General features: G+C 37.1%; 1 protein-coding gene across 1 annotated transcript in view; it reads right to left on the minus strand.

The window, feature by feature from the left end:
• Positions 1-26,845, minus strand: part of LOC126297504 (phosphotriesterase-related protein) — a 210,946-nt gene that overhangs the window by 42,633 nt on the left and 141,468 nt on the right. The window contains exon 5 of the mRNA XM_049988389.1: positions 7,702-7,866. Coding sequence (XP_049844346.1) covers positions 7,702-7,866 — 165 coding nt within the window. The remainder of the gene's footprint in view (positions 1-7,701; positions 7,867-26,845) is intronic.

Genomic DNA, 26,845 nt, shown 5'->3' on the forward strand with positions numbered 1-26,845 from the left:
TCTTAGATAAGTTAGACAGTATACTCTGCCACATAACAAAGTGGAAACAATATGTAACTATAATTGGGGGAGACTTTAATTCAGGCTTTGATGTAACATGTAACAAACCAAGTGTAAATAAGTTACTAAACATGCTAAGGCAGCACAACTTCCATCATGTAAATTCTGAACCGACAAGACTAAAAGCGTGCCTGGACAATGCTTTTTTCAACTGTACTCGTGATATTTACTCCACCAATGTAAAGGAATTTGCTTTCTCTGACCACTCTATCCTAACAGTAGAATTAAGACATATTATGAAAAGGAATGGGAACAAGGCCACACAAAAAATATCAAAATGCAATACCTTTATACTAACAAAAAACAATCTCGGAAAACTAACACACCAACTAAACATAACTAACTGGGACAAATTATTTCAAACATGTGGTTCTAATGCGCAGTTAGTGTATGAAACATTCCACAATTACTTAATAGGGGTTTTAAAAGCTCATCTTGTACCAAAGAAATATCACAAAACAAGAAAGGGTAAAATGTGGTACACGAAAGAGTTGGAGAACCTAAAAAATAAGCTAATGCTGTTAAAGCGCCTAGGCAAAGTAATTAATTCTAAAGAAATTAAGGATCTTGAAATCAACGCAAAAAAATTGTATGAGAAAGAGCTACAATTGGCTAAACAAAGATACAACACTAATCTCATAAAAAGTAGTAGAAACCAGTGCAAAACTGCCTGGACAATAATTAAGACTGTTAAAGGTCAAATAAGAAACTTTGATGAGACAGTCCCAATACCAGTAGATACATTCAACAAATATTTTGTAGGCTGTGCAGATGAAATAAAAAACTTGATCAGTAAACCCAATGTGACACATATAGATTATCTTAAGACTGCAAACCGAAATCATAATCAGGCCGGACCTTCATTGAAACACCTTAAAGAGGTATGTCAAGACGAAGTTATCAAAATTGTCAAAGAAATGAAAAATTCACGTAGTACAGATATTTATGATATGTCAAACAATTTACTGAAAGAAGTAATACCTTACATTGCAGCACCATTAACATATTCTATAAACTTGTGTCTTAGAGAAGGTGTCTTTCCTGATTCTCTCAAACTATCCAAGGTGACTCCAATATTTAAGAAGGGAAGCAAAGCTGAGCCTGCTAACTACAGGCCAATTTCACTAATTCCAACACTAGCCAAAGTCTTTGAAGGCATAATGTATCAGCAGATCTATGAGTACCTAGAACTAAACGATATGCTGAGTACATCACAGTTTGGTTACAGGAAAGAAAGGTCAACCATACATGCCATAGAACTCTTAGTGAGTGACATTTTAGCAGCATTTGAGGACCAGGCTCACATACAGGTAACCGTATGTGACCTGAGCAAGGCCTTTGACTGTGTTGACCACTCTGTTTTACTCTCTAAACTCGAATATTATGGAATATGTGGCAAAAGTTTAAAACTCATCAAATCATACCTTAATAATAGGAAGCAAGTGGTAAGCTCAGGAAGTAATGTGTCAAACACACTTGAGGTTCAACATGGAGTGCCACAGGGATCTAAATTAGGACCACTTCTATTCCTCATACATATAAATGACCTACCGGCAAATATTAATGTAAAGACATATATGTATGCAGATGATACAACTCTGCTGTCTGTAAACCATGATTTTGATAAACTTGTAAGCAGTATGAATTTGGCAAAAGAAAATGCAACATCATGGTTTAATGCAAATGGGCTACTATTAAATGAGACAAAGACCCAGAACATGTGGTTCAGTCTATCAAAGACTACAAAAATAGAAAAACAAAGTGCAAAATTTTTAGGTATAATCCTGGACAACAAACTAACATGGGACTCTCATGCAGAACACATAGCAGTTAGGCTTTCAAGAGTTATATACCTGTTGAAGAGGCTGATGTTCTGTGTGACATCGGAATATGTAAGGACAGCGTACTTTGCTTTTTTTCAGTCTCTTTTAAGGTATGGGCTAACGCTCTGGGGAAATAGCAAAAAAATAAATGAAATTTTGGTGATCCAGAAGAAAGCAATCAGAGTAATAGCAAAGGTAGATAATAGGACACATTGTAAACCATTGTTCATTATTCTTGATAGTGTTAACTTCATACTTGCGGAACTACCTAATTTAAGTGTAATGAATCAAAGACATGACTACAATACAAGAAACTGTACTTCTCTGATCTTGCCAAAGAATAGATTAGCAAAAATAAGCAATAGCCATAAGTACATGTCAATTAAAATATATAACAAATTGTACAAATATGCCACAAGCATGCCAATCAAATTATTTAAGGAAAAGCTACACAGCTTCTTATTAATGAACCCATTCTATTCAATAGAAGAATTTTTAGAAATACCCAATATCAACTTAAGTTAAATGTGTTAAATATATTTAATAAAAATATTAGGTTAAGTGAACTGACGAAGTCTATTGCATGTAATAATGCTGAATGACCAATAAAGAATCTGAATCTGAATCTGTAAATGATTTCCCAAGTTCTCTTGACAATAAGCAATTTATCACTATTTATGTAGATGATACATCTGGTATCTGCTATGCAGACAATGAGCCCAGCCTAGTTTAACAGATACATAACTTTATGGTAAAGGCAAGAGCTCACTTTGAAAGAGAGAACCTAAAAGTAAACATAGAAAAAACTAATATTATTCATTTTAAACCAAGTGGTCCAAACAGACAAAATACTGTGTTTGATTAAATTCTACTAAAAGTTGTACAGATTGTAAATTCTTGGGTTCATGCATGGATGATCAACTTTCATGGAAGCAGCAAGCTGATTATATCTGTAAAAAATAACACCCAGTCTATATATATTAAAAAGATTATCACCATATCTTAATTCTGAAACCCTAAGGACTGTATATTATGGATTAGTGTGTCCTTTATTGTCTTATGAAATAGTACTGTGGGGTGGAACATGCCAAACTAATATTAAAAGAGTTTTCATACTGCAGAAGCAAGCCTTGAGGATCATAGCAAAAGTAAAACTAGGGACTTCTTGCAAAACCCCTATTCATTAGACACAATATTCTCACAGTTTATGCCATGTATATACTATAAACTATAACGCTAGTGAATGAAAACACTAAGATCACAAAAAGAAACATGGATATTCACAACTATGAAAAAAGGCACAAAAAAGGTTTTCATGTGGTTAACAGAAGATTAACTTCAACAGAACAAGTCAAAGGAGCTGTTTTTATTAACTTGTTAGCAAATGAAGTTAAGATATTGACAGGGGATCTTTTAAACAGCAAGTCAAGCTGTGGTTTATCCGCAAATGCCCTTATAACTTGAATTTATCATGAATTAAAATATAATAAAAATAATGTAAATTTAAAAAATTGTAATTGTAAAAATTTTATACTTAATTGAAAACACATATGTATGTAAAATTTCGTGTTACAAGCAATAAATTGAATTGAACTGAAGCTAACCTCACCACAAAATAGTCAGTCCACGACAGGCAGGCAATCAAGTAACACCTATGTAAGACATTCATGAGAATCCAATTTCGTAACATTGTATAAAAATTGACCCCCAGTACTGTTCATTCAAGATATATACGTGATTCACACACTGCCTTTAATAAAGTGTATTATTTTGTATGAACTACTTTTGAGTATGTGTACTGCTTCAATACAGCCAAGCCATTTTGTTCTATTAATATTGTGTTAAAATGACTGTGACTTCGTAGTATGATATTTTGCTAATCCCACTTTCACTTATGGTAAAGTGATGGTACCTACTTCCATGTACCATCTGATGTGAAACTGGAGCTGGTCATTGTAATATTTGTGGTGATAATAGATGTGGAAAAAGCCACCTTACTTGAAAATTTGTGTAGTGTACATGATTATTAAAATTTATGGAAATCAATTTACATCTGTTCTACAACACTACAATCACAAACTCTAAGGCCTTAATGGAAAAAGCAGGTAGGCACCATTGGAAGTTTTATAATATTATGAAAACCCATTGGCATTATAGTGTTTTCATCTATGAGCAAGGCTAGAGACTTTTAATACAATACTTACACAACACAATAGATTGGAAAAATTCAGTATAAATGAATAGAAAGGAAGAAGGTAAGAATTCCTATGGAAAAAATATATATATATATATTGGGGTGAAATTTCCTTGTAGATTTAAACTGTGTGCCAGACTGAGACTCGAACTAGGGACCTTGACCTATCGTGAACAAATGCTCTACTGTTTGAGCTACCCAAGCACAAATCACACACTGTCCTCACAGCTTTACTTCTGCCAGTACCTCGTCTCCTACTTTCGAAACTTCACAGAAGCTCTCCTGCTCGACCGTGAAAGGCAAAGGTCCTGAGTTTGAGTCTCAGTCGGGCACACAGTTTGAATCTGCCAGTAAGTTTTATATCAGCACACACTCTGCTGCAGAGTGAAAAACTCATAATGGGAAAATTGGAGTAGTTACTTTTAGATTCTCTCTTTCAAAGTGGACTCTTGCCTTTACCATAAAGTTATGTATCTGTTCAACTTGGCTGGGCTCATTGTCTGCATAGCAGATACCAGATGTATCATCTGCATAAATAGTAATCAATTGCTTATTGTCAAGAGAACTTGGGAAATAATTTACATAGTATATGAATAGAACTGGATCGAAAATAGAGCCCTGAGGAACACCAAAATTTATATTTCTTATACTTGACCTCCTCCTCTCCAGTATTTCTCCATTAAAGTACATAATCTCTGTGCACTGCTGACTACCCCTTATGTATGTTTCTAGCAATTGAATGAGTTTTCCAGTGACACCACTCTTCGCAATTTTTGATAAGAGCACATCATGATGTACTCTATTAAAAGGACTTGAGAGGTCCAGAAATACTCCTGCTGCTTGGGATTTTTCATTTATTTTTTCAAGTACATGATGGACAAATTGCACTGCTGCTGACATGGTACTTCGATCTCTTCTGAAACAATGCTGGAAATCATTTAATTTGTCAGCGTTGTTGTAATGTTCTAAGCTTTCTTTGAATATTATTTTCTCTATTATTTTGCTAAAAGTTGAGATTAGGGCAATGGGTCTGCAGTTCTGTACATGCTTTATTTCCCACTCTTTGTGTATTGGTTTCACTACAGACAGTTTCAACTTGTCGGGGAAAAAACCATCTTCAAGACCACAGTTTATTAGATGAGCTAGTGGCTTCATTAGTTCATGTTTGCATTTCTTCAATAGATATGGAAAAATTTCATCTAATCCTATAGATTTTTTGTTTCTGAGGTCATCAATAGGCTGCAGAATGTCATATGTGCTTACTGTGGATAGTGTACAGCAGTTCTGTTTGTTACAGGGCTCAAATGAGTGCTGTATATCCTGTTTCATAGACACATCAGTTTTGACAGTATCTATGAAGTAATTATTAAAAATATTGCTGACTAGAACAGGATCAGGGATGGCTTCATTATTCATAGTTAATTGTACATTATTAATCTTAGTTTGTGTTTCAATGGTTCTGATTTTATTTACAATTGACCAGTAAGTCTTTGAAACATTCTCTGAACCTCATATCTCTTGGTTCATTCCTTCTGTTTTTAATCTCCTGACTTATTTGCCATACTTATATTTGTACTGCTTGTAGAGTTTTTTATGTAGCTCTGAGTTAGTCAATCAATTTAAGCTATACATGTTTTCCATTTTTCTTCCAGATCTTTTGCTTTAAAATCTAATGGCATGGCTCTATTTAAGTGCTCAGTCATAATTTTTGTGAACATGTTCCATTTATTGTTAAACCCAATGGTAGTCATAACTGATTCCCATGACTGCTGACTTAAATTATGTCTTAGTGTAGGAATGTTGTTTGCAGATAATATTCACCTGTATTTGTACATTTTTCTTGGTTTGAATTTGGTCTTACATTTTAACACTAGTGTTTGGCCTAAATGATCTGAGAGGTAACCATTTATTATGTCCATTGAGATGATGTGATCATAATTTGTGATAATAATTTCGGTTTAATTACTTTTTTATTTTTAGTAGACTTTTCTATCAGAAAGATCGGTTGTACACTTTCCAACTACTTATCAGTATTACTTCTTTGGGAAAGATAGTCCTATCATATTAGAAAAATTCCATTAGGCATACACGCAATCCATGGTCATATTTTATATGGCAAACAGGATAGGTCGATTAGTAAGGGGGAGGTTACAAGCTGGAAAAAAAATCCTACAAGAATGGGACCAATAAAGACAGAAGAGAATAATTTAATGTGACAGAAGTGTATATCCCTTCCACAAATTGCTGCAGATTTCAATGCTGGGTCATTAACAAGTGTCAGCATGCAAACCATTCAATGAAACATCATTGATATGGACCTTTGGAGCCAAAGGGCACTTGTTTGCCGTCACTGGGCCCGTAAACATGACATTGGACTATTGATGACTGGCAACATGTTGCCTGGTCAGACAAGTCTTGTTTCAAGTTTTATCAAATAGAGGGACGTGTATGGGTATGGAGAAAACTTCAGGAATCCATGAACCCTGCATGTTAGCAGGGAACTGTTCAAGCTGGTGGAGGCTCTGTAATTATGTGGGCATGTGTCATTGGACTGATATGGGATCCCTTATACATTTAGATACAGCTCTGATAGTTGACATATACATAAGCACCCTGTCTGATCACATCAATCCATTCACGCCCATTGTGCGTTCCGACGGACTAGGGCAATTCCAGCAGGACAATGTGACACCCCACATCTTCAGAATTGCTACAGTGCGGCTCCAGGAACACTCCTATGAGTTTAAACACTTCTGCTGGCCACCAAACACCCAGGACATGGACATTATTGAGCATATCTGGGATGTCTTGCAACATGCTGTTAAGAAGAGACCTCCATCCCCTCATACCATTACAAATTTATTGACAGCCCTGCATGATTCATGGTGTCAGTTCCCTCCAGCACTATTTTAGACACTAGTCAAGTCCATGCCACATCATGCTGCAGCACTTCTGTGTGCCCACAGGGGCCCTACACGATATTAGGCACATGTACCAGTTTCTTTGGCTTTTCAGTATATAATGGAATGATCACATAGGTTAGCTTATGGCTAAAGCAAGTGACAGTCTATACTTCATTGGTAGCATAATATGACTTCATGGTCCATTTATATAAAGATAAGGAATGGTCATAACACATTCGTTTGGGTCATGTGCAAATGTACAAAGGTGTTGAAAAATCCAAATTGGAAGAAACTTGGAGAAAACTTTGAATATCTCACAGACATTAGTTTACAAAATATCAGGAGCACCTTTTTCACAAAAGAGTGCAGGAAGATCCTTTTAGCTCCTACACATCACCCACTCACATATGTGCCACAAAACTTGTAGTAATTACTGCTTTTGTGGTGACACAGAAGCCTTTGAAAATAATGTGAATAGTCTTCCTTATGGGTTGAAATAAAAATTGCCCTTATCAGAAATGTAAATTTTGGTACATATAAGTTTTAGCATAAATAATATTATTGAATTCCTTACTGACATATTGTACGAATAACTGAAACACATGTTTAATGTTTTTTCTCTGAACCACAAGCATTATTTTATCACAGATATGTGCTCATTTCTCTCACACTGTAAATGCTGAAACAAAATAAAGTGGATTTCATTTTAAATTTTACTTACTGTCCAAGTGTGACATTATTGTTTTTTCAGCTTTACCACCAGCTTCTGCAAACAGTCGCATTATTTCAAATGGTGCTTTTGGATGACGGCCAGGATGAAAGCTGACAGGGCAGTCTAGACTGCTCTGAACCTCAGCTGTAGCTTTAATAACCTTTTTCTCAAATTCTGTGAAGAAAAAAATACAAATGTTTTGAAAGTTTTACCTACTATCTGTATTCTACTGATGAAATATTACATAGCATAAGTAATATCTTGTTTTCAGCAAAGCAGTTTGCAGATCTTATTATAGGTTTAAAATAAAAATGCAAGTTACTGAGTTTGTTACCCGTACTATAACACACATTTTGCACTGAAATATGATGACCTTTTTGGGCATGTGGCTGGGTATTTCTTTCAGTGTGGCATTATACTGTGACTATGAATCTCTCTCTCTCTGCTCTTAGCATGTAACAAAACATGTTGGATTTGTCATGACTATGAGGCAACATCAACTTCACACCACCATTTATAACCCTTTTCGATGATCCATATACATTTTTCCTTTTATATTTACTATCAACTCTGGACACCAGAACTGGAATTGGAATTATTATATTCTTGAATTCTGGCAATTCCATTTCCAAAGAAAGCAAGTACTGACAGATGTGAAAATTACTTAACTATCAGTTTTAGGTCATGGTTGCAAAATACTAACACGAATTTTATACAGAAGAACATAAAAACTGATAGAAGCCAATGAGGCCAGTCTGGATTCTGGAAAAATGTAGGAACACACAAGGCAATACTGACCGTATGACTGCTCATAGAAGATAGCTTAAGGAAAGGCAAACCTACATTTCGGCAAAGCTCCTGAGTTCGAGTCTCGGTCCAGCACCAGTTTTAGCCTGCCAGAAAGTTCCATATCAGAACATACTCCACTGAATAGCAAAAATTTCATTTTGGAAACATACCTCTCGTGGTTGCTGAGCCATGTCTCTGCAATATCCTTTTTTCCAGTAATGCTAGTCCTGCAAATTTTGCAGATGGGTTTCCTTGAAGTTTGGAAGGTAGGAGGTGAGTTACTGGTGGAAGTAAAGCTGTGAGGATGGGTCCTGAGCTGTGCTTGGATAGCTCAATTTGTAGAGCACTTGCCCATTAAAAATAAAGTTCCTGAGTTCAAGTCTCAGTCTGGCACATAGTTTAAATCTACCAAGTAGTTTCATATCAGCTCGCACTTTGTTGCAGAGTGAAGATTTCATTCTAGAAGTGTCTAGTAATTTGTAAGAGTATAATTGTCAACAGTTTCTTAATAAAGTGAGAACCATATAGCACACCATTCTTAAATAAAAACATCTGTACTTATTTAATAAATTTTGTAACATTCTAACTTTGATAAATTACATACTGACAGTCTCCCAGAAATTCAGCAGTTACATCATAGTAATGGTTCTACTGTTAGTGGCAAGCTCTTCAGAGGCTATTGAGGCTTAGCCTACCCAAAAATTTGAAGACGACTTACAATAAGAGTTAGAATATACCAATGCATTGAAAACAGTGTAATGTTGCTTGTTACTACAGTTTCTTCACTCCACCCATGATCTGAGTGGTCACTGTGCTATGCATGCGATCCACTTTAATAGTTCACTGCAGGGTTCTAGTTTCCACACAGCAGCTGACAGGGCAGCAGACAGTGACAAGTGTTGTATGAGCGTGACATTGAGGCTTGCCTCATCTGTGAAATTGTATTATTTCATATGCTATTCAGTCCTGGTGTAACAAAACTTGTTTTGGTAATATAATTTGTGAGTGCATGTGATTAACTGATTATATTATGGCTTGTGCTGAGGGAGCACTTGTGTCTTTACTTCATGAATTACATGACAGACCAATTTGAAGCTGGACTTACAAAACAAAATGTTCTTATAAAGATAAGCAAAGCACACCACACTTAAACATTAAAATAGCTGATGGGAAACAAAACAGAAAATTTCAATTTGTCAGAAATAAAAAGTATCCTTCACTTACACGTTGCTCTGTAACAACTAAATCATTTGTTGTGTATATATTTTGTTTGGTGGGTCTGGGACTAAAAAAGAATGGTCAGCTTCTTTCAGAGTAAATAAAAAAATTGTCAAAAAAGTGGAGAAACATCAGAATTCAAGAAGGCATCTTCAGACTCAAGTGAGTTTTCAGTAGTTAGGTCATGAACAAATTGAACATTCAATTTCTGGAGGAGCCAAACTTCTAGCTATAAAACATAATGTGATTGTAAAACAAAATAGTTTCATAATTGAGAGACTTATTGGTGTTATTTGTTTTTTGGGCAAGCAAGACCTTGCATTCAGAGGGCACTCTGAAAATGAAAGTTCTGGTAACAAATGGAATTACCTTGAACTATCAGAAATTTTGTCTGGAGAAGAATAGTTTATTCATGCAGAGCACTTCTTTTTTCAAAGGAACATCAAGCACAATTCAAAATGAATTAACTGAATTGATTACTGATGTCACTAATGATTGCATTAAGGAAGTGTTACAGTTTGTTGGAATGCAAGCAGATGAAACCCTGGATCTTTTTAAAGTAACAAATGGGTATTATTCTCCGGTTTTGTACTCAAGACAAACCCATAGAAAGATTTATTGGTTTTCACAATGTTTCTCGTGACAAAACTACTCGGGGTTTCTCACAAATTGTAAACAATACACTTGATATTTGTGGAATTACTGATAGAACAGAGATCAAAACATATGATTGAGCTTCAGTACTGGCATATAAACATGGAGACATTCAAAATGATATTAAACAAAAATATCTGTCGGCTAAATTTTTGCATTGTTATGCTTGTAAACTTAATCTAGTGCTGTTACATTGTTCCAAAAATATCAAAGCAGTTAAGTTTCTCATTTAAAATCTTGTAGCAGTCGATTCACGTTTTTTGGCAAATCCTCTAAGGAAATGCAACTCTTAAAAAATAAAACTTCAGATTGCCTAAAATGTGTACTACACTCTAGAATTTCAGACAATATCATATATTAAATACCCTGATTTTAAAGATATTTCCCAAAATATTGCCACAAATGATGAAAACTGAGATACAGAGTCATTCAACAGTGCTTCTGGCTTGCTTAGTATTCTTAACAATACTCAAATCCCTTTCCTACTTTGCCTTTACAAAGAAATATTTTTATATGCTGATCACCTCTAGGCACTTCTTCAGCACAAAACCGCATATGGTATTAGTATGTGTGATGCTGAAATCAAGAAGACTATCAATTTGTTAAAGAGATAAGAAAACATTGACCTTATGTACTGAAAACTGCAACCAGAAATTTCTTAGTGGAATAAGTGTTAGTAGTGTGCATGACTTCCCAACCTTAAAATGTTATCTTATGAGAGCTTAGATAACATGATACTGCAAATGGAAATGAGTTTTGGATATCTTTGGAATATTCAGCTTATAGAGCTGCTTGATAATCAATTTGGACATTATAAACCAAATTTCCCAACAATGAAACGGAATGGACTTCTCACAACTTACCCATTGTTCAAGAAAGAATGACTAGAAAATGAGTTAGGAAATATTTACATTGACAAAAATAAATATTTACCACCCACAGACTTTCTTAATATCATTGTGGACAATGATTTTCAAAATATTTACAAAAAAGTAACAAAGTTTATCAAATTGATCCTTAATGGTTCAAATGGCTCTGAGTACTATGGGACTTAACTTCTGAGGTCATCAGTCCCTAGAACTTAGAACTACTTAAACCTAACTAACCTAAGGACATCACACACATCCATGCCCCAGGCTGGATTCGAACCAGCGACCGTAGCGGTCACACGGTTCCAGACTGTAGAAATTGATCCTTATATTCCCTGTCACTACAGATTCTTCTGAAATAAATATTAGCACCCTTAAAAGAATTAAAAATTGCCTTCACAGATCAATGATAAATGGTAGTTTGAGTTCTCTTTGCACAGCTGTCAATGAAACAAAATGTGTAAACAACTTAAAAGTGATCAGAAATTTAAAGATAATGTGTTGACTCTGGCCTGAGCTGCCAGAGTTGGTGGTCATGTGTGCAGGAGTTGTGCTTGCTTGTATTAATGAATGGTGTGTGTTCCTCTTTTTCTGATGAAAGCTGTGGCTGAAAGTTTTCTGTAAGTGCCTTTTCATTGCGCCTGTCTGCAAATTAACATGCCATCTTTACAGTAAGTAGCAAACCATCTTTTGTATATTGATGAGATTCCTACCTGGAATTTAAATTTATATTCCAAAGCAACAAATTACTGTTCTTCAGAGACACTTTTGTTGCCATTGCCAGTGTACATTTTATATCCTCTCTACCTTGGCCATCATCACTTATTTTGTTGCTACCTTTGGTATATCATTTCCTAATCCAATTCCCTGAGCACCATCTGATTTAATGCTACTACATTCCATTAACCTTGTTTTGATTTTGTTGATTTAATCTTATATCCTCCATTCAAGATGATGTCCATTCCATTCAACTGCTCTTCCAAGTCCTTTGCTGTTCCTGAGAGAATTACAGTGTCATTGGCAAAACTCAAAGTTTTCATTTCTTCTCCCTGAACTTCAATTCTTATTCCAAACTTTTCTTTTGTTCCTTTACTGTTTGTGCAACATACAGTTTGAATAATATTGGTGACAGGTTGCAATCCTGTCTCACCCCCTTGTCAACCACTGTTTCCCTTTCTTAGTCCTCAACTCTTGCACCTGCCATCTGGTTTCTATACAAGTTGTAATTAACCTTTCGATCCTTGTATTTTACCCATGACACCTTCAGAATTTCAAGAGATATATTCTAGTCAACAGTGTCAAAATGTTCATCTAATTGTATAAATGCTATAAACATAGGTTTGCCTTTCATTGCCCTATCTTCTACAAGAAGTCTTAGGGTCAGTATACCTCACATGTTTCTACATTGCTCTAGAATCGAGACCAATCATCCCCAAGGTCAGCATTTACCAGTTTTTTGATTCTTCTGTAAAGAATTCTTGTTAGTATTTTGCAATCATGACTTATTAAACTGATAGGTCAGTTATATTCAAACTATCTGCATTTGCTTTGTTAGGAACTGGAATTATTCCTTTTTTTCTTGAAGTCTTAATGGTATTTTGTCTGTCTTATACATCAAACAATCATGTCGGAGGAACATCTGCAACTGAGCATTATACCAGCAGCTGAAAATACCGCTACAGTTGTAAGGTTCATTTATTATCACATGACCAGTTTTGGGCTCTTATACGCCCATCTTCAGGTGTCGTAACTTGGTGCTGTGACCTCAGGTGCCACGATGACCATGTACAAGACACAGTATGCTACCGATCACTTACTTCAGATACCATTTGAATAGTAAAACTGGCAGCATTAAGTCTTTGAACAAAATCCTGAGTGTGGCCTTTCTATGACTGTTTACTATCTATCTGAACACCTATAAATTTTAACTGTTCAGTTTCACTAATCATATGCCCATTCTGTTAAATTAAAATGTCAGGTTTTGTTGAATTGTGTCTTAAAAACTGAGTCATACTATGATTTAGTGTTTGTTTATTTTCTACGAGCCATGAACTTATGTCATGAACTACACTATTTGAAACTAAGCCAGTGTTGCTCACAACATCCTTTACTACCAAGCTAGTGTCATCAGCAAACAGAAACATTTTAGAGTTAGCCGTAATACTACTAAATACTACTTAATTCTTCTCACAGTATCATATCTCCCATCACATCTTCATCTACATCCTCTTCCCTTTCTGTAATATTACCTCTTTCATCTCATTTGAATAGACCCTTGATATACTCCTCCCACGTCTCAGCTTTCCCACCTTTACTTAGTACCAGTTTCCCATCTCAGATTTTGATGTTCATTTTCTCCACATGGCTCTTAAATTCAACTATAGGTGGTATCTGTCCCTAGCTACATAAGCTGCTACATCCTTACATTTGTCCTCTCACCATTCCTGCTTAGCCATTTTGCACTTCCTGCCAGTCACTTTTTTAGATGTTCCATATTCCCTTTTGCCTGCTTCATTGGCTGCATTTTTATGTATTCTCCTTTCATCAGTAAAATTCAATCCAGGCCCCATCTCCTTAATTTCCTACCTCTTTGCAATTTCTTCAGTTTTAATTTAAAGTTCATAACCAACAAATTGTAATCATAGTCCACATCTACCTCTGGAAATGTCTTACAATTTAAAATCTGGTCCTGGGTTGGTGTCTTACCAATATGATACCTTCTGGTGTCTCCAGAACTGTTCTATATACACAACCTTCTTTCTTGTGCAAAATTTTACCAGACAGCTTCCTCTTTCATTCCTTTTATCCAATCCATTTTCACTTGCCATTTTTCCCTCTCCCCCTTTTACTATTATCAAATTCCAGTCCCCCACCATAATTAAATTTTCACCTCCCATAACTATCTGAATAATTTCTTTTATATCATCACACATTTCTTCAATCCCTTACTCATCTGCGGAGCTAGTTGACATATAAACTTGTACTACTGAGTTGGTTGTGGGCTTTTGTCTATCTTGGCTATGATAATGCATTCAGTATGCTGTTCATAGTAGCTTACTCATATTCCTATTTTCTTATTCATTATTAAATCTACTCCTGCATTATCACTATTTGATTTTATACTTTTAATCCAGTATTCACCTGACCAGAAGTCTTGTTTCTCCTGCCATCAAACTTCAGTACATAAACGCGCAGAATGCTAAGTCAGCCCAAGACTCAGTTTCTAGAGTTTATAACACACAATTCAGCTAAAACTGACATTTTCATTACATGGAAATGGCATCTGATTACTGTTGTTCATGTTTAGTATTGTTACCAGGCCTGTTTTGCTGCATTCTTGTGTGTGATAGTGTTATCAACACATGAAAAAGTTTGAAAAGTGCCTCATTGTGGCTTTCCATTTGGCCAGATGATCAAATCATGCAAAATTTAGATTTGTGGGGCATTCAGCTGTGACAATAGCCCAGTGCTGGACTGCATGGGAATGTGAGGGAAAATGTACGTATTGTCAAGGCTCTGATTGACCGCATGTGACCACTGCAAGGAAGAAAAACCAGATTGTGCACCAAGCACATCATAACCCCTTCACATTTGTGCCTGTAATGCCAAAATGTTACCAGACAGCTTCCTCTTTCATTCAAGGAAGAATAACCAGATTGTGCACCAAGCACATCATAACCCCTTCACATTTGTGCCTGTCATCCAAAAACAAGTAGTGAACTCCATGCAACATTCCATGTCATTCTGCACCACTGGTTGGGGACTAAGCTCAGATGGACTAGTGAATTATAGTCCCACACATAGGCTACTATTAACACCACAACACAGCAGCTGCATTTGGAGTGACACCAGTACCAGGAAGCATGGACTGCTGATGAATGGCATTGAACTGTGTTCAGCAATGAATCATGGTTTTGCTCTACCTCTGGTAACCATTGTTGGTGAGTATGGTGGTCACAACGCCCATATAGTACTAGGAACAGAAAGTTGGCTGAAACCAGACGTAAACAGTAATGAAATCCTAAACTCTGATTGGAATGTATACCGCAGAGATAGGCTGGACAGTGAAGGGGGAGGCGTGTTTATAGCGATAAGAAGTGCAATAGTATCGAAGGAAATTGACGGAGATTCGAATTGTGAAATGATTTGGGTGAAGGTCACGGTTAAAGCAGGCTCAGACATGGTAATTGGATGTCTCTATAGGCCCCCGGGCTCAGCAGCTGTTGTGGCTCAGCACCTGAAGAATAATTTGGAAAATATTTCGAGTAGATTTCCCCACCATGTTATAGTTCTGGGTGGAGATTTTAATTTGCCGGATATAGACTGGGAGACTCAAACGTTCATAACAGGTGGCAGGGACAAAGAATCCAGTGAAATATTTTTAAGTGCTTTATCTGAAAACTACCTTGAGCAGTTAAACAGAAAACCGACTCGTGGCGATAATATATTAGACCTTCTGGTGACAAACAGACCCGAACTATTTGAATCAGTTAATGCAGAACAGGGAATCAGCGACCATAAAGCGGTTACTGCGTCGATGATTTCAGCCGTAAATAGAAATATTAAAAAAGGTAGGAAGATTTTTCTGTTTAGCAAAAGTGACAAAAAGCAGATTACAGAGTACCTGACGGCTCAACACAAAAGTTTTGTCTCAAGTGCAGATAGTGTTGAGGATCAGTGGACAAAGTTCAAAACCACGGTACAATATGCGTTAGATGAGTATGTGCCAAGCAAGATCGTAAGAGATGGAAAAGAGCCACCGTGGTACAACAACCGAGTTAGAAAACTGCTGCGGAAGCAAAGGGAACTTCACAGCAAACATAAACATAGCCAAAGCCTTGCAGACAAACAAAAATTACGCGAAGCGAAATGTAGTGTGAGGAGGGCTATGCGGGAGGCTTTCAATGAATTCAAAAGTAAAGTTCTATGTACTGACTTGGCAGAAAATCCTAAGAAATTTTGGTCCTATGTCAAAGCGGTAGGTGGATCAAAACAAAATGTCCAGACACTCTGTGACCAAAATGGTACTGAAACAGAGGATGACAGACTAAAGGCCGAATTACTAAATGTCTTCTTCCAAAGCTGTTTCACAGAGGAAGACTGCACTGTGCTTCCTTCTCTAGATTGTCGCACAGTTGACAAAATGGTAGATATCGAAGTAGACGACAGAGGGATAGAGAAACAATTAAAATCGCTCAAAAGAGGAAAGGCCGCTGGTCCTGATGGGATACCAGTTCGATTTTACACAGAGTACGCGAAGGAACTTGCCCCCCTTCTTGCAGCGGTGTACCGTAGGTCTCTAGAAGAGCGAAGCGTTCCAAAGGATTGGAAAAGGGCACAGGTCATCCCCGTTCTCAAGAAGGGACGTCGAACAGATGTGCAGAACTATAGACCTATATCTCTAACGTCGATCAGTTGTAGAATTTTGGAACACGTATTATGTTCGAGTATAATGTCTTTTCTGGAGACTAGAAATCTACTCTGTAGGAATCAGCATGGGTTTCGAAAAAGACGATCGTGTGAAACCCAGCTCACGCTATTCGTCCACGAGACTCAGAGGGCCTTAGACACGGGTTCACAGGTAGATGCCGTGTTTCTTGACTTCCGCAAGGCGTTTGACACAGTTCCCCACAGTCGTTTAATGAACAAAGTAAGAGCATACGGACTATCAGATCAATTGTGTGATTGGATTGAGGAGTTCCTAGATAACAGAACGCAGCACGTCATTCTCAATGGAGAGAAGTCTTCCGAAGTAAGAGTGATTTCAGGTGTGCCGCAGGGGAGTGTCATAGGACCGTTGCTATTCACAATATACATAAATGACCTGGTGGATGACATCGGAAGTTCACTGAGGCTTTTTGCAGATGATGCTGTGGTGTATCGAGAGGTTGCAACAATGGAAAATTGTACTGAAATGCAGGAGGATCTGCAGCGAATTGACGCATGGTGCACGGAATGGCAATTGAATCTCAATGTAGCGAAGTGTAATGTGATGCGTATACATAGAAAGATAGGTCCCTTATCATTTAGCTACAAAATAGCAGGTCAGCAACTGGAAGCAGTTAATTCCATAAATTATCTGGGAGTACGCATTAGGAGTGATTTAAAATGGAATGATCATATGAAGTTGATCGTCGGTAAAGCAGATGCCAGACTGAGATTCATTGGAAGAATCCTAAGGAAATGCAATCCGACAACAAAGGAAGTAGGTTACAGTACGCTTGTTCGCCCAATGCTTGAATACTGCTCAGCAGTGTGGGATCCGCACCAGGTAGGGTTGATAGAAGTTACAGGATCATTTAGTAATTGCGAAAGCGTTACGGAGATGATAGATAAACTCCAGTGGAAGACTCTGCAGGAGAGACGCTCAGTTGCTCGGTACGGGCTTTTGTTAAAGTTTCGAGAACATACCTTCACCGAAGAGTCAAGCAGTATATTGCTCCCTCCTACGTATATCTCGCGAAGAGACCATGAGGATAAAATCAGAGAGATTAGAGCCCACACAGAAGCATACCGACAATCCTTCTTTCCACGTACAATACGAGACTGGAATAGAAGGGAGAACCGATAGAGGTACTCAGGGTACCCTCCGCCACACACCGTCAGGTGGCTTGCGGAGTACGGATGTAGATGTAGATGTAGAACCTGGAGAGAGGTTGTGACAAAGCAAGCTGGGATATTTTTACTTCCCTTCTTGTTTTGCCATCTGCCTCCTTAAATTCTTTTTTATTTTATTTTGGAACTAATTACCATTTATTGTTAACCTTTTTGAACTAATTATCATTAACATACATGAGTATAATCTGTGTTTTCATAATAGATAAAAATTGACCTTCAGTTTTAAAGAATTTAACACCTGATCTAATGTTGTGCTTAGTTTTAGGTATGTAATTTATTTTCTAATTTATTTCACCTATTCCTAGTTAGTATCTTTTGTTATAGGATGAAATCAGTAATTGTTTTGTAATGTAAATTCTATCATTGATGTATAAACAAATATAAATTCTTTAATAACTGTGAACATTTGAAAGGAAAAAAGCTATTATTCTTAAAATATCTATTTGGCTCTAGTTGGAGACATGTTAGCAAATCCAGCCCTTAATTAATTCCAAAGTAATTAATAGTTTTGTCAAAAGTATCGTTTGCATAATTATATTTGTTAATTTCATGATTTAAACAAATAATTCGGCTTAACCCTCATAGTAGAAGAAACTGTTAAAAAGAATCAATTTTTTTTATGCATTCTGTTAACCGTTTGAAGTAAGTTTAAACTGTAATTTCTGTAAATTTAACTTCAAACAATGTGTAAGTTCAGTACCTATTATTGTGAGGATATATAAGGGTCCAGAGTTTCGTCATGAGACAGTCAGTCTGCGGCCAGGTCTCATCTACATCTACATCTACATCTACATGACTACTCTGCAATTCACATTTAAGTGCTTGGAAGAGGGTTCATCGAACCACAATCATACTATCTCTCTACTATTCCACTCCCGAACAGCGAGCGGGAAAAACGAACACCTAAACCTTTCTGTTCGAGCTCTGATTTCTCTTATTTTATTTTGATGATCATTCCTACCTATGTAGGTTGGGCTCAGCAAAATATTTTCGCATTCGGAAGAGAAAGTTGGTGACTGAAATTTCGTAAAAAGGTCTCGCCGCGACGAAAAACGTCTATGCTGTAATGACTTCCATCCCAACTCGTGTATCATATCTGCCACACTCTCTCCCCTATAATGTGATAATACAAAACGAGCTGCCCTTTTCTGCACCCTTTCGATGTCCTCCGTCAATCCCACCTAGTAAGGATCCCACACCGCGCAGCAATATTCTAACAGAGGACGAACGAGTGTAGTTAGTGTAAGCTGTCTCTTTAGTGGACTTGTTGCATCTTCTAAGTGTCCTGCCAATGAAACGCAACCTTTGGCTCGCCTTCCCGACAATATTATCTATGTGGTCCTTCCAACTGAAGTTGTTCGTAATTTTAACACCAAGGTACTTGGTTGAATTGACAGCCTTGAGAATTGTACTATTTATCGAGTAATCGAATTCCAACGGATGTCTTTTGGAACTCATGTGGATGATCTCACACTTTTTGTTATTTAGAGTCAAGTGCCACCTGACACACCATACAGCAATCTTTTCTAAATCGCTTTGCAACTGATACTGGTCTTCGGATGACCTTACTAGACGGTAAATTACAGCATCATCTGCGAACAATCTAAGAGAACTGCTCAGATTGTCACCCAGGTCATTTATATAGATCAGGAACAGTAGAGGTCCCAGGACGCTTCCCTGGGGAATACCTGATATCACTTCAGTTTTACTCGATGATTTGCCGTCTATTACTACGAACTGCGACCTTCCTGACAGGAAATCACGAATCCAGTCGCACAACTGAGACGATACCTCATAGCTCCGCAGCTTGATTAGAAGTCGCTTGTGAGGAACGGTGTCAAAAGCTTTCCGGAAATCTAGAAATACGGAATCAACTTGAGATCCCCTGTCGATAGTGGCCATTACTTCGTGCGAATAAAGAGCTAGCTGCGTTGCACAAACCTGTGTTGATTAGAGCTACAACAATGCTCCAAACTTAACTGTGGAATAAGTGTTAAACAATTAGGCTGTATATAAAAACAATGGCAATTTCTGCTCCATACATACCTGATTATTCTTCAAGAACTGTGAACTTTGTTGTTACATTTTACTGCTCGTAGATGGTCAAGAGAAAACTATTGTAGCAGTATGTGGAGTTTTGCCTGCAAACTAATAATGAGGCTTGTCGAAAGTTAAACAATAGTGCATTGGCCATATAACTGTGTATTATTAGGGGGTTGTGAAACGTGAAATTAAAGTACTGTGAATCACAACTGTGCACCTGTCGGCTAAATATTTGCAGTCATCAATATCAGAATACACAACCCATTTTTCAGCCGGTGTAGCAACACAGTTTGTTAACACCGACGACAACAAATGAAGAAAATAAAGCAGGTAGAACTGCTATAAGGTCATATTCTTCTAATGTTTTGGTGATGCACAGTGGTGGTACCTCTCGTGTTATGGTATAGGGAGCCATCACATATGACCTCAGGTCATGGCTGGTAATGACTGAGGTAAGACTGATGTCACAATGGTATGTCACAGACATTCTGCGTCTTCATACATCATTCCTCATGTGACAGTATTGTGCCATTTTTCAACCTGACAATGATTGTCCACACATGGCTCATATCTCTATGAACGAACCGCATGATGTTGAGATAAAATGAAATGAGTGTGTGGCATCGTTGGCTGAGAGGTCCCATCTCAGGAAGTTTGGGCGCCAAGTGCAAGTCTTATTTCAGTCAATTCCTAGGCCAGCTTGCTTCAAAAGAGGACACACAGCTTCATGATAACCTTCCCAACCAAATGACTGTATGCATCGAGGCCCAAGGAGTGCAATGTACTAATGTACTACTGATAAGTTTGGCCGTACTGCCAAGGTTTTTTTTAATGTGATTTGATTTTGTAATCACAGCAGTAATATAACATGTCCTCTCAATGAATGAAGTTTTATTTCAGTTCCCACTTTTTTTGTCAGGCAGTGTATAAATGACCAAATGACCTAGTGGACAATGTTAGAAGCTTCATGAGGCTGTCTGCAGATGACACTGTTCTAGACAAAGAATTCGCAACACTAGAAAACTGTAGAGAATGCAGAAAGATCTGCAAAGGGCCAGTGCTTGGTACAGGGATTGGTAGTTCTATCTGCATCTACATCTACATCCATACTCCGCAAGCCACCTGACGGTGTGTGGCAGAGGGTACCTTGAGTACCCCTATCAGTTCTCCCTTCTATTCCAGTCCGTATTGTTCGTGGAAAGGATTGCCGGTTGAACATCAGCATAAAGAAATTAATGTACTGTGCAGAAATAGGTGGAAAGAACCATTACCGTATGATTTCACGGCTGCTGAACAGGTGCTGGAAGCAATCAAATTACTTAAATGTCTAGGAGTATACATACAAAGTGATTTAAAATAGAAGAAGCTCATAAAAGAAATTGCAAGACAGGCAAATATCAGACTGAGAATCATTGGAAGAATCATCAGGAACTGTATTCCAAACACACATGAGGTATCTTACAAAATTCTTGTTTGGCTGATACTTGAATAGTGCATTTCAGTATGGGACCTACACCAGATGTGATTAATAGAAAATAGAGAAGATCAAAGGAACAGCAGGTCATTTGATCAAAGATCCATTTACTAAATGTGAAATTGTAATGGAGATGCTCATCTGACTGCAGTGGCAGATGTTTCAGAGATATGTGGTGTATCATAGTATGATTTACTTTTAAAAATTGGTGACCCTACTATCCTAAAAAAGTTGACCAATATATTTCTTCCTGTTACATATATCTTGTAAACAGTCCATGAAGGGAAAATTAATGAGATTAGAGCTAAAATTGAGCTTTACCAACAATTTTGTTTCGTGCAAACAATTTGCAACTGCAATTGGAAAGGGAGGAAGTAACAGTGGTAAGCTAAGTAGCCTCCATGACATACAATGTGGTAGCTTGCAGAGTACAAAGGTAGATGTAGAATAATGAATAATAAAATAGGAATGCAAATGAACTACTACAAACAGTGTAGTAAACATGTTATTGTAGCCAAGACAGAGACCAAGACAATACCCACCACATATGTACAAGTTTACCTGCTGATTAGCTTCATACATGAGGAGGAGAGTGAAAGACTATATGATGATATGAAAATAATTATTCAAAGCATTATGGAAGATTAAAATGAAATTGCTTTGTGTGGGGGGAGGGGCTGGAATTCACTAAAAGGAAAGTGAAGAGAAGGAAAAACTTACAAGAACAAGAACTGGAGGAAAAGCATGGTAGAATTTTTCACAGAGTATAATTTAATCATTGTCAGCACTCTGTGTAAAAATCATGAAGAAAGGTTATATACATGTAAAAGACCTAGAGACACTGAAAGGTTTCAGAAAGATTGGGTAAAGGAAAGACAAAGTTTTGAAACCAGGTTTTAAATTGCAAAATATTTCCAGGATCACAATTCATCTGTTATGAGCTGCAGATTTAAATTAAAGAAACTGCAGAAAGGCAGGTGATTACTCTGATGGAAGTTGGATAAGTTAAGAAAACTAAAGGTTGTCAGGAGTTAGAAAGGGAGAATAAGGAAACAGTTAATTGAAACTGGAAGAAATAGTATAATAGAAGACAAATGATAGCTTTAAGAGATGAAATGCTGAAGACAGCAGAGGTTCAAATAAGTAAAAATATAAGTCCCATCCACGGATAACAAATAAGATAGTGAGTTTAATTGATGCAACAAGAAAATATTTTTAAAAAATGTATCAAATAAAGTTGGTAAAAAGGAATACACATGTCTAAAAAAAATGAGACTGACAGAAAGTGCAAAATGGATAAAAAGTTATTGTCAGTGGACAAATAGAAAGCTGTAGAAACATGCATGACTAATTGAAAGCTAGATACCATCAATAGGTAAATTAAAGAAACTTTTGGAGGAAAGAGAAGCAGCTTTGCGAATATTAAATGGTCAGATGACAAGTCAGTATTAAGCAAAGAGGGGAAGGCTGAATGGTTGAAGGATTATACAGAAGGGCTATGTAAAGGCAACAAACTTGAAAACAAAATTGTGGACAGGAAACAGGAAGTTGATGAAACTTAGATATGAAATATGATACTGTGAGAAGAATTTGACAGAGTACTGAAAGACCTAGTTGAAACTATTCCACCTTATGTGCAAAATATATAAGAAAGGCAAAACACCCACAGATTTAAGGAAGAATGTAATTATTCCAATTTAAAAACAGGTAGGTATTGAAAGGTGAGAATATTACCAAGCTGTCAGATTAATAACTTGTGGATACAATACACTGACACAAATTATGTGCGGAAGAATGGAAAAACTGGTAGAAGCAAATCTCGGAGCAGATCAGTTTAGGTTCCAAAGAAATGTAGAAACATGACAGGCAGCACTGAAATATCTTAGAAGACAGACTGAAGAAAGATGAACCTACAATTACAACATTTGATGATTTTCAGAAAACAAAAGGTTATTTACAGCTTAAGCAGAAACAAGATGCCTTACAGAAGATATCGCCGCCGTTCTAAACAAACAGTCTACAAGACCATCGAGAACATCGAATTTGCTACAACAGCTGGAGACAAGAAGAATCGTATTCCAGTTAAGTCTGTCGCTGCCAAAGCTCTGCTGGATGGTCCTGCTGTTTTCGTCGGTTGTAGACTTAATTTTAGTATAGATATAAACGATACGTTTGGTCATGGTAACGGATGGTTAACTGTTGCCATTGTTCGAGGAGGTACTGGAGTACCAAGTGTTCCTGGACTTGAAAGTTTTGTTGACAGAGACATTATTGCTTTTCGCACTTACCATATTTCAGAATTGGCTAATAAGGATTTTGGTAAAGTTTTGGTAAAGTAGAAATTTTAAAACAGAATTTCAGTTCAGGGAGAACAAATAAAATCTTTGTGGTTTGTCGATGTCATTGTAATGCTGTCAGGGATGGCAAAGGACTTGGAGGAATAGTTTAATGGAATGGATAGGGTCTTGAAAGATGTTATAAGCTGAATATCAACAACAGTAAAAACAGAGTCATGAAATGAAGTTGAATTAAACTAGGTGATACTGAAATCATTTGACTAACGAATGAGACACTTAAAGTAGTAGATGAGTTGTGCTATTTTTGGAGCAAAATAAATAATTATGGTGAAAATAAAGAGGATATAAAATGCAAAATAGTAATAGCAGGAAAAAGAGAAATTTGTTTACAGTAAATAATAAATCTAAATTTTAGGTAGTCTTTTCTGAAGGTATTTGTCTGGAGTGGAGCTTTAACATCAGTACTTTGCAAGCCAGAAGTTTATAATACCACTCAGCATAGGCAGCAGTACCACTTGCTACATAGTGACATGGTGACCTATGGACAAAATGGTTATTTCAAATCCTTGCTGTAGTATCATGTATCAATATTCCTTAGATATCAAAGTTCGCAATGAAATTGCAAGTTTCCGTCAGACACTGATAGCACTCACGTGAGATCAGGCAGACTCACTGAGACATAGCCACAGAGCCATGCCTGCAGTGCCTCTGACCTATCTGTACTGTCTGCCACTGTGATATTGGATGGCTGGCAGCACACAGACAGCCCACTCACATTTGGAGCCTCTTCACTATGGGACATCTAATCACAGCTCCAATACCATTCTTTGTGCTTTAGTTCAGAGAGCCAGTTCCTTGTTGACATTAAGAGCTGGATTATTTCTCACTGCATTATTTTTAATGAGTCTTTGTACGCTTGTACAAATAAAAGTTACACAAATGCTCTGTTTACTGTGATAGTTTGTTCACTGATAATTTCCAGTCCTGCCCAGCTTCCCTATAATGACAGTGTCCACACCCCTCCACAGCCCACCTCTCCTTACCATTGCTGGGTTGGGTTGTTTGGGGGAAGAGACCAAACAGCAAGGTCACTGGTCTCATTGGATTAGGGAAGGATGGGGAAAGAAGTTGGCCATGCCCTTTCAAAGGAACCATCCTGGCATTTGCTGGAGTGAATTAGGGAAATCACGGAAAACCTAACTCAGGATGGCCGGACGTGGGATTGAACCGTCATCCTCCCGTACCATTGTGTACAAAGTTATACACGAAAGTTAGTTATGACTATGATCATGTAATGATTCACTTGGCTGGGAACAGAGCCCAAAACATGGGAAGTTCTTCTTAAGCATATAAGATCAGTCCAGAATAGCTACAGAAAGAGAGAAAAGTTTACAACAAGAAATAGTCAAATACTGTATCCAAATGTATGGTTCACACACTTCAAGACATAACATGAAAGTGGCTGTACAGGATTGCATATATGCAGTTGCAGATGTAGACAGGGGACAACAAACTTTCAGCAGCAAATTGAAAAGTAAGAGTGTAGGGAAATTAGTAAAGAGAAAGAAAGTGTTGTTGTTAGGTAGTTCCCATGGTAGAGGTGTTGGCCAACTTTTGCAGGATGAACAAGGATCAGAATTCCAGGTCACCAATTTATTTAAACCTAGTGTTGGTCTGTAGTAGGTGACAGAGTATTTAGGATCACTTTGCAAAGAATTCACTAAGGAAGACATCATGGTTATAGTGGGTGGACCAGGTAATAGTATTGCCAGAGATCCTGAGTATGGTATAGCGTGTGAGCTGGCAAAGATTGCATCAGCATTGAAGCCTACTAGTGTTGAGTTTGTATCTGTTCTTGGGTGCCATGACCAACCTCATTTGAACTCTTCTGTCAAGAGAGTTAATTTGGAGTTGGAACAGCTGCTTATGTCGTGTGCAGGGTCACACATTGGTGTGGTGCCTGTTGATTCTCACAATAGCTGGGATATTACTAGGTATAGCCTTCACCTCAACAGGAAAGACAAGGGTAAACTGGCTGGGAAAATAGCACAAAAATTAAAGGGGGGAGGTACTGTCATCATTGATAAAATACCAGTGGTTATGGTGTTGAGATAAGACCATTTTTAGGGTAGGGAGGACAGAAAGAAACCAAATTTTAAGAGAGGTTAAAGCTGAGACAAACCTTCAGTTTGAGAAGGAAACCAAAAACCATAACTCTAGCTTATTACATTAGCATAAACAGCTATTTGTTAAGAATTTTCAACAATCAGCAGATATTTCAACTCTACCCAATTTTAACTCAGTCAATGTGAAATGTCAGCAATTTTTACTGCATCAGAATATTCGAGGACAGAGAAATAAAATTAATGAATTAATTATCTGCGTAGATAAATTAGAGTCCTCAAACCCAGCTGACATAATCTCCTTCTCTGAACAACATGTGACCACTGGTATCCCCACTGTAAAGTTCCCCACTAGGGTAGCCAATTGCTCACAAACAGCCATTGATAATATCTTTATACAAAAGTCCAATGAACAAAATTATATTAAAATACCAATAGTCAATGGCCTCCCAGGCCAAGACATGCAGTTCCTTCTGTTAAATGTTAATACTGAACAGGATATAAAATCTGTTAAGTCTGAGCTCAAGAGGGTAATCAATAATCCAAAATTTGATTATTTTAGGACACTCCTCAGAGACATTCACTGGACTGATGTTTACAGTGCTCATGGCATGAATGAGAAATATAACACATTTGCTAATAAAGTTCTTACCTTATTCAAACACTGTTTTCCCACAAAACTAATGAAGGTCAGAGCAAAGTCTACAAAGAAGCCATGCATTACTTAAGGAATAGGGGTATCTTGTAAAACAAAAAGAAAACTGAATCTGCCAATTTGAAACAGTTCTGATGTTGATGCTATAGCACATTACAAGAAATACTGCAAAATATTGAAGATTGTAATATGAACATCAAAGCAAGGAAAAGATAGTCATATCAGATAACAAAATAAGACAATGTGGGAATAGTGAAGGAGCAGACCAGTAGAACAAGACATTAAGAGAGAGAAATAGCATTAAGCGTAAATGATACATTGGTAACAGATGTGTATAGGGTTGCAGAGCTTTTCAACAAACATTTTATAACTGTTACTGAAAAGATTGGGTTGTCAGGTTCTGTAGATGCTGC

Source organism: Schistocerca gregaria, chromosome X (assembly GCF_023897955.1).
Source record: "Schistocerca gregaria isolate iqSchGreg1 chromosome X, iqSchGreg1.2, whole genome shotgun sequence".
In the NCBI taxonomy this organism is placed as follows: Eukaryota; Metazoa; Arthropoda; class Insecta; order Orthoptera; family Acrididae; genus Schistocerca; species Schistocerca gregaria.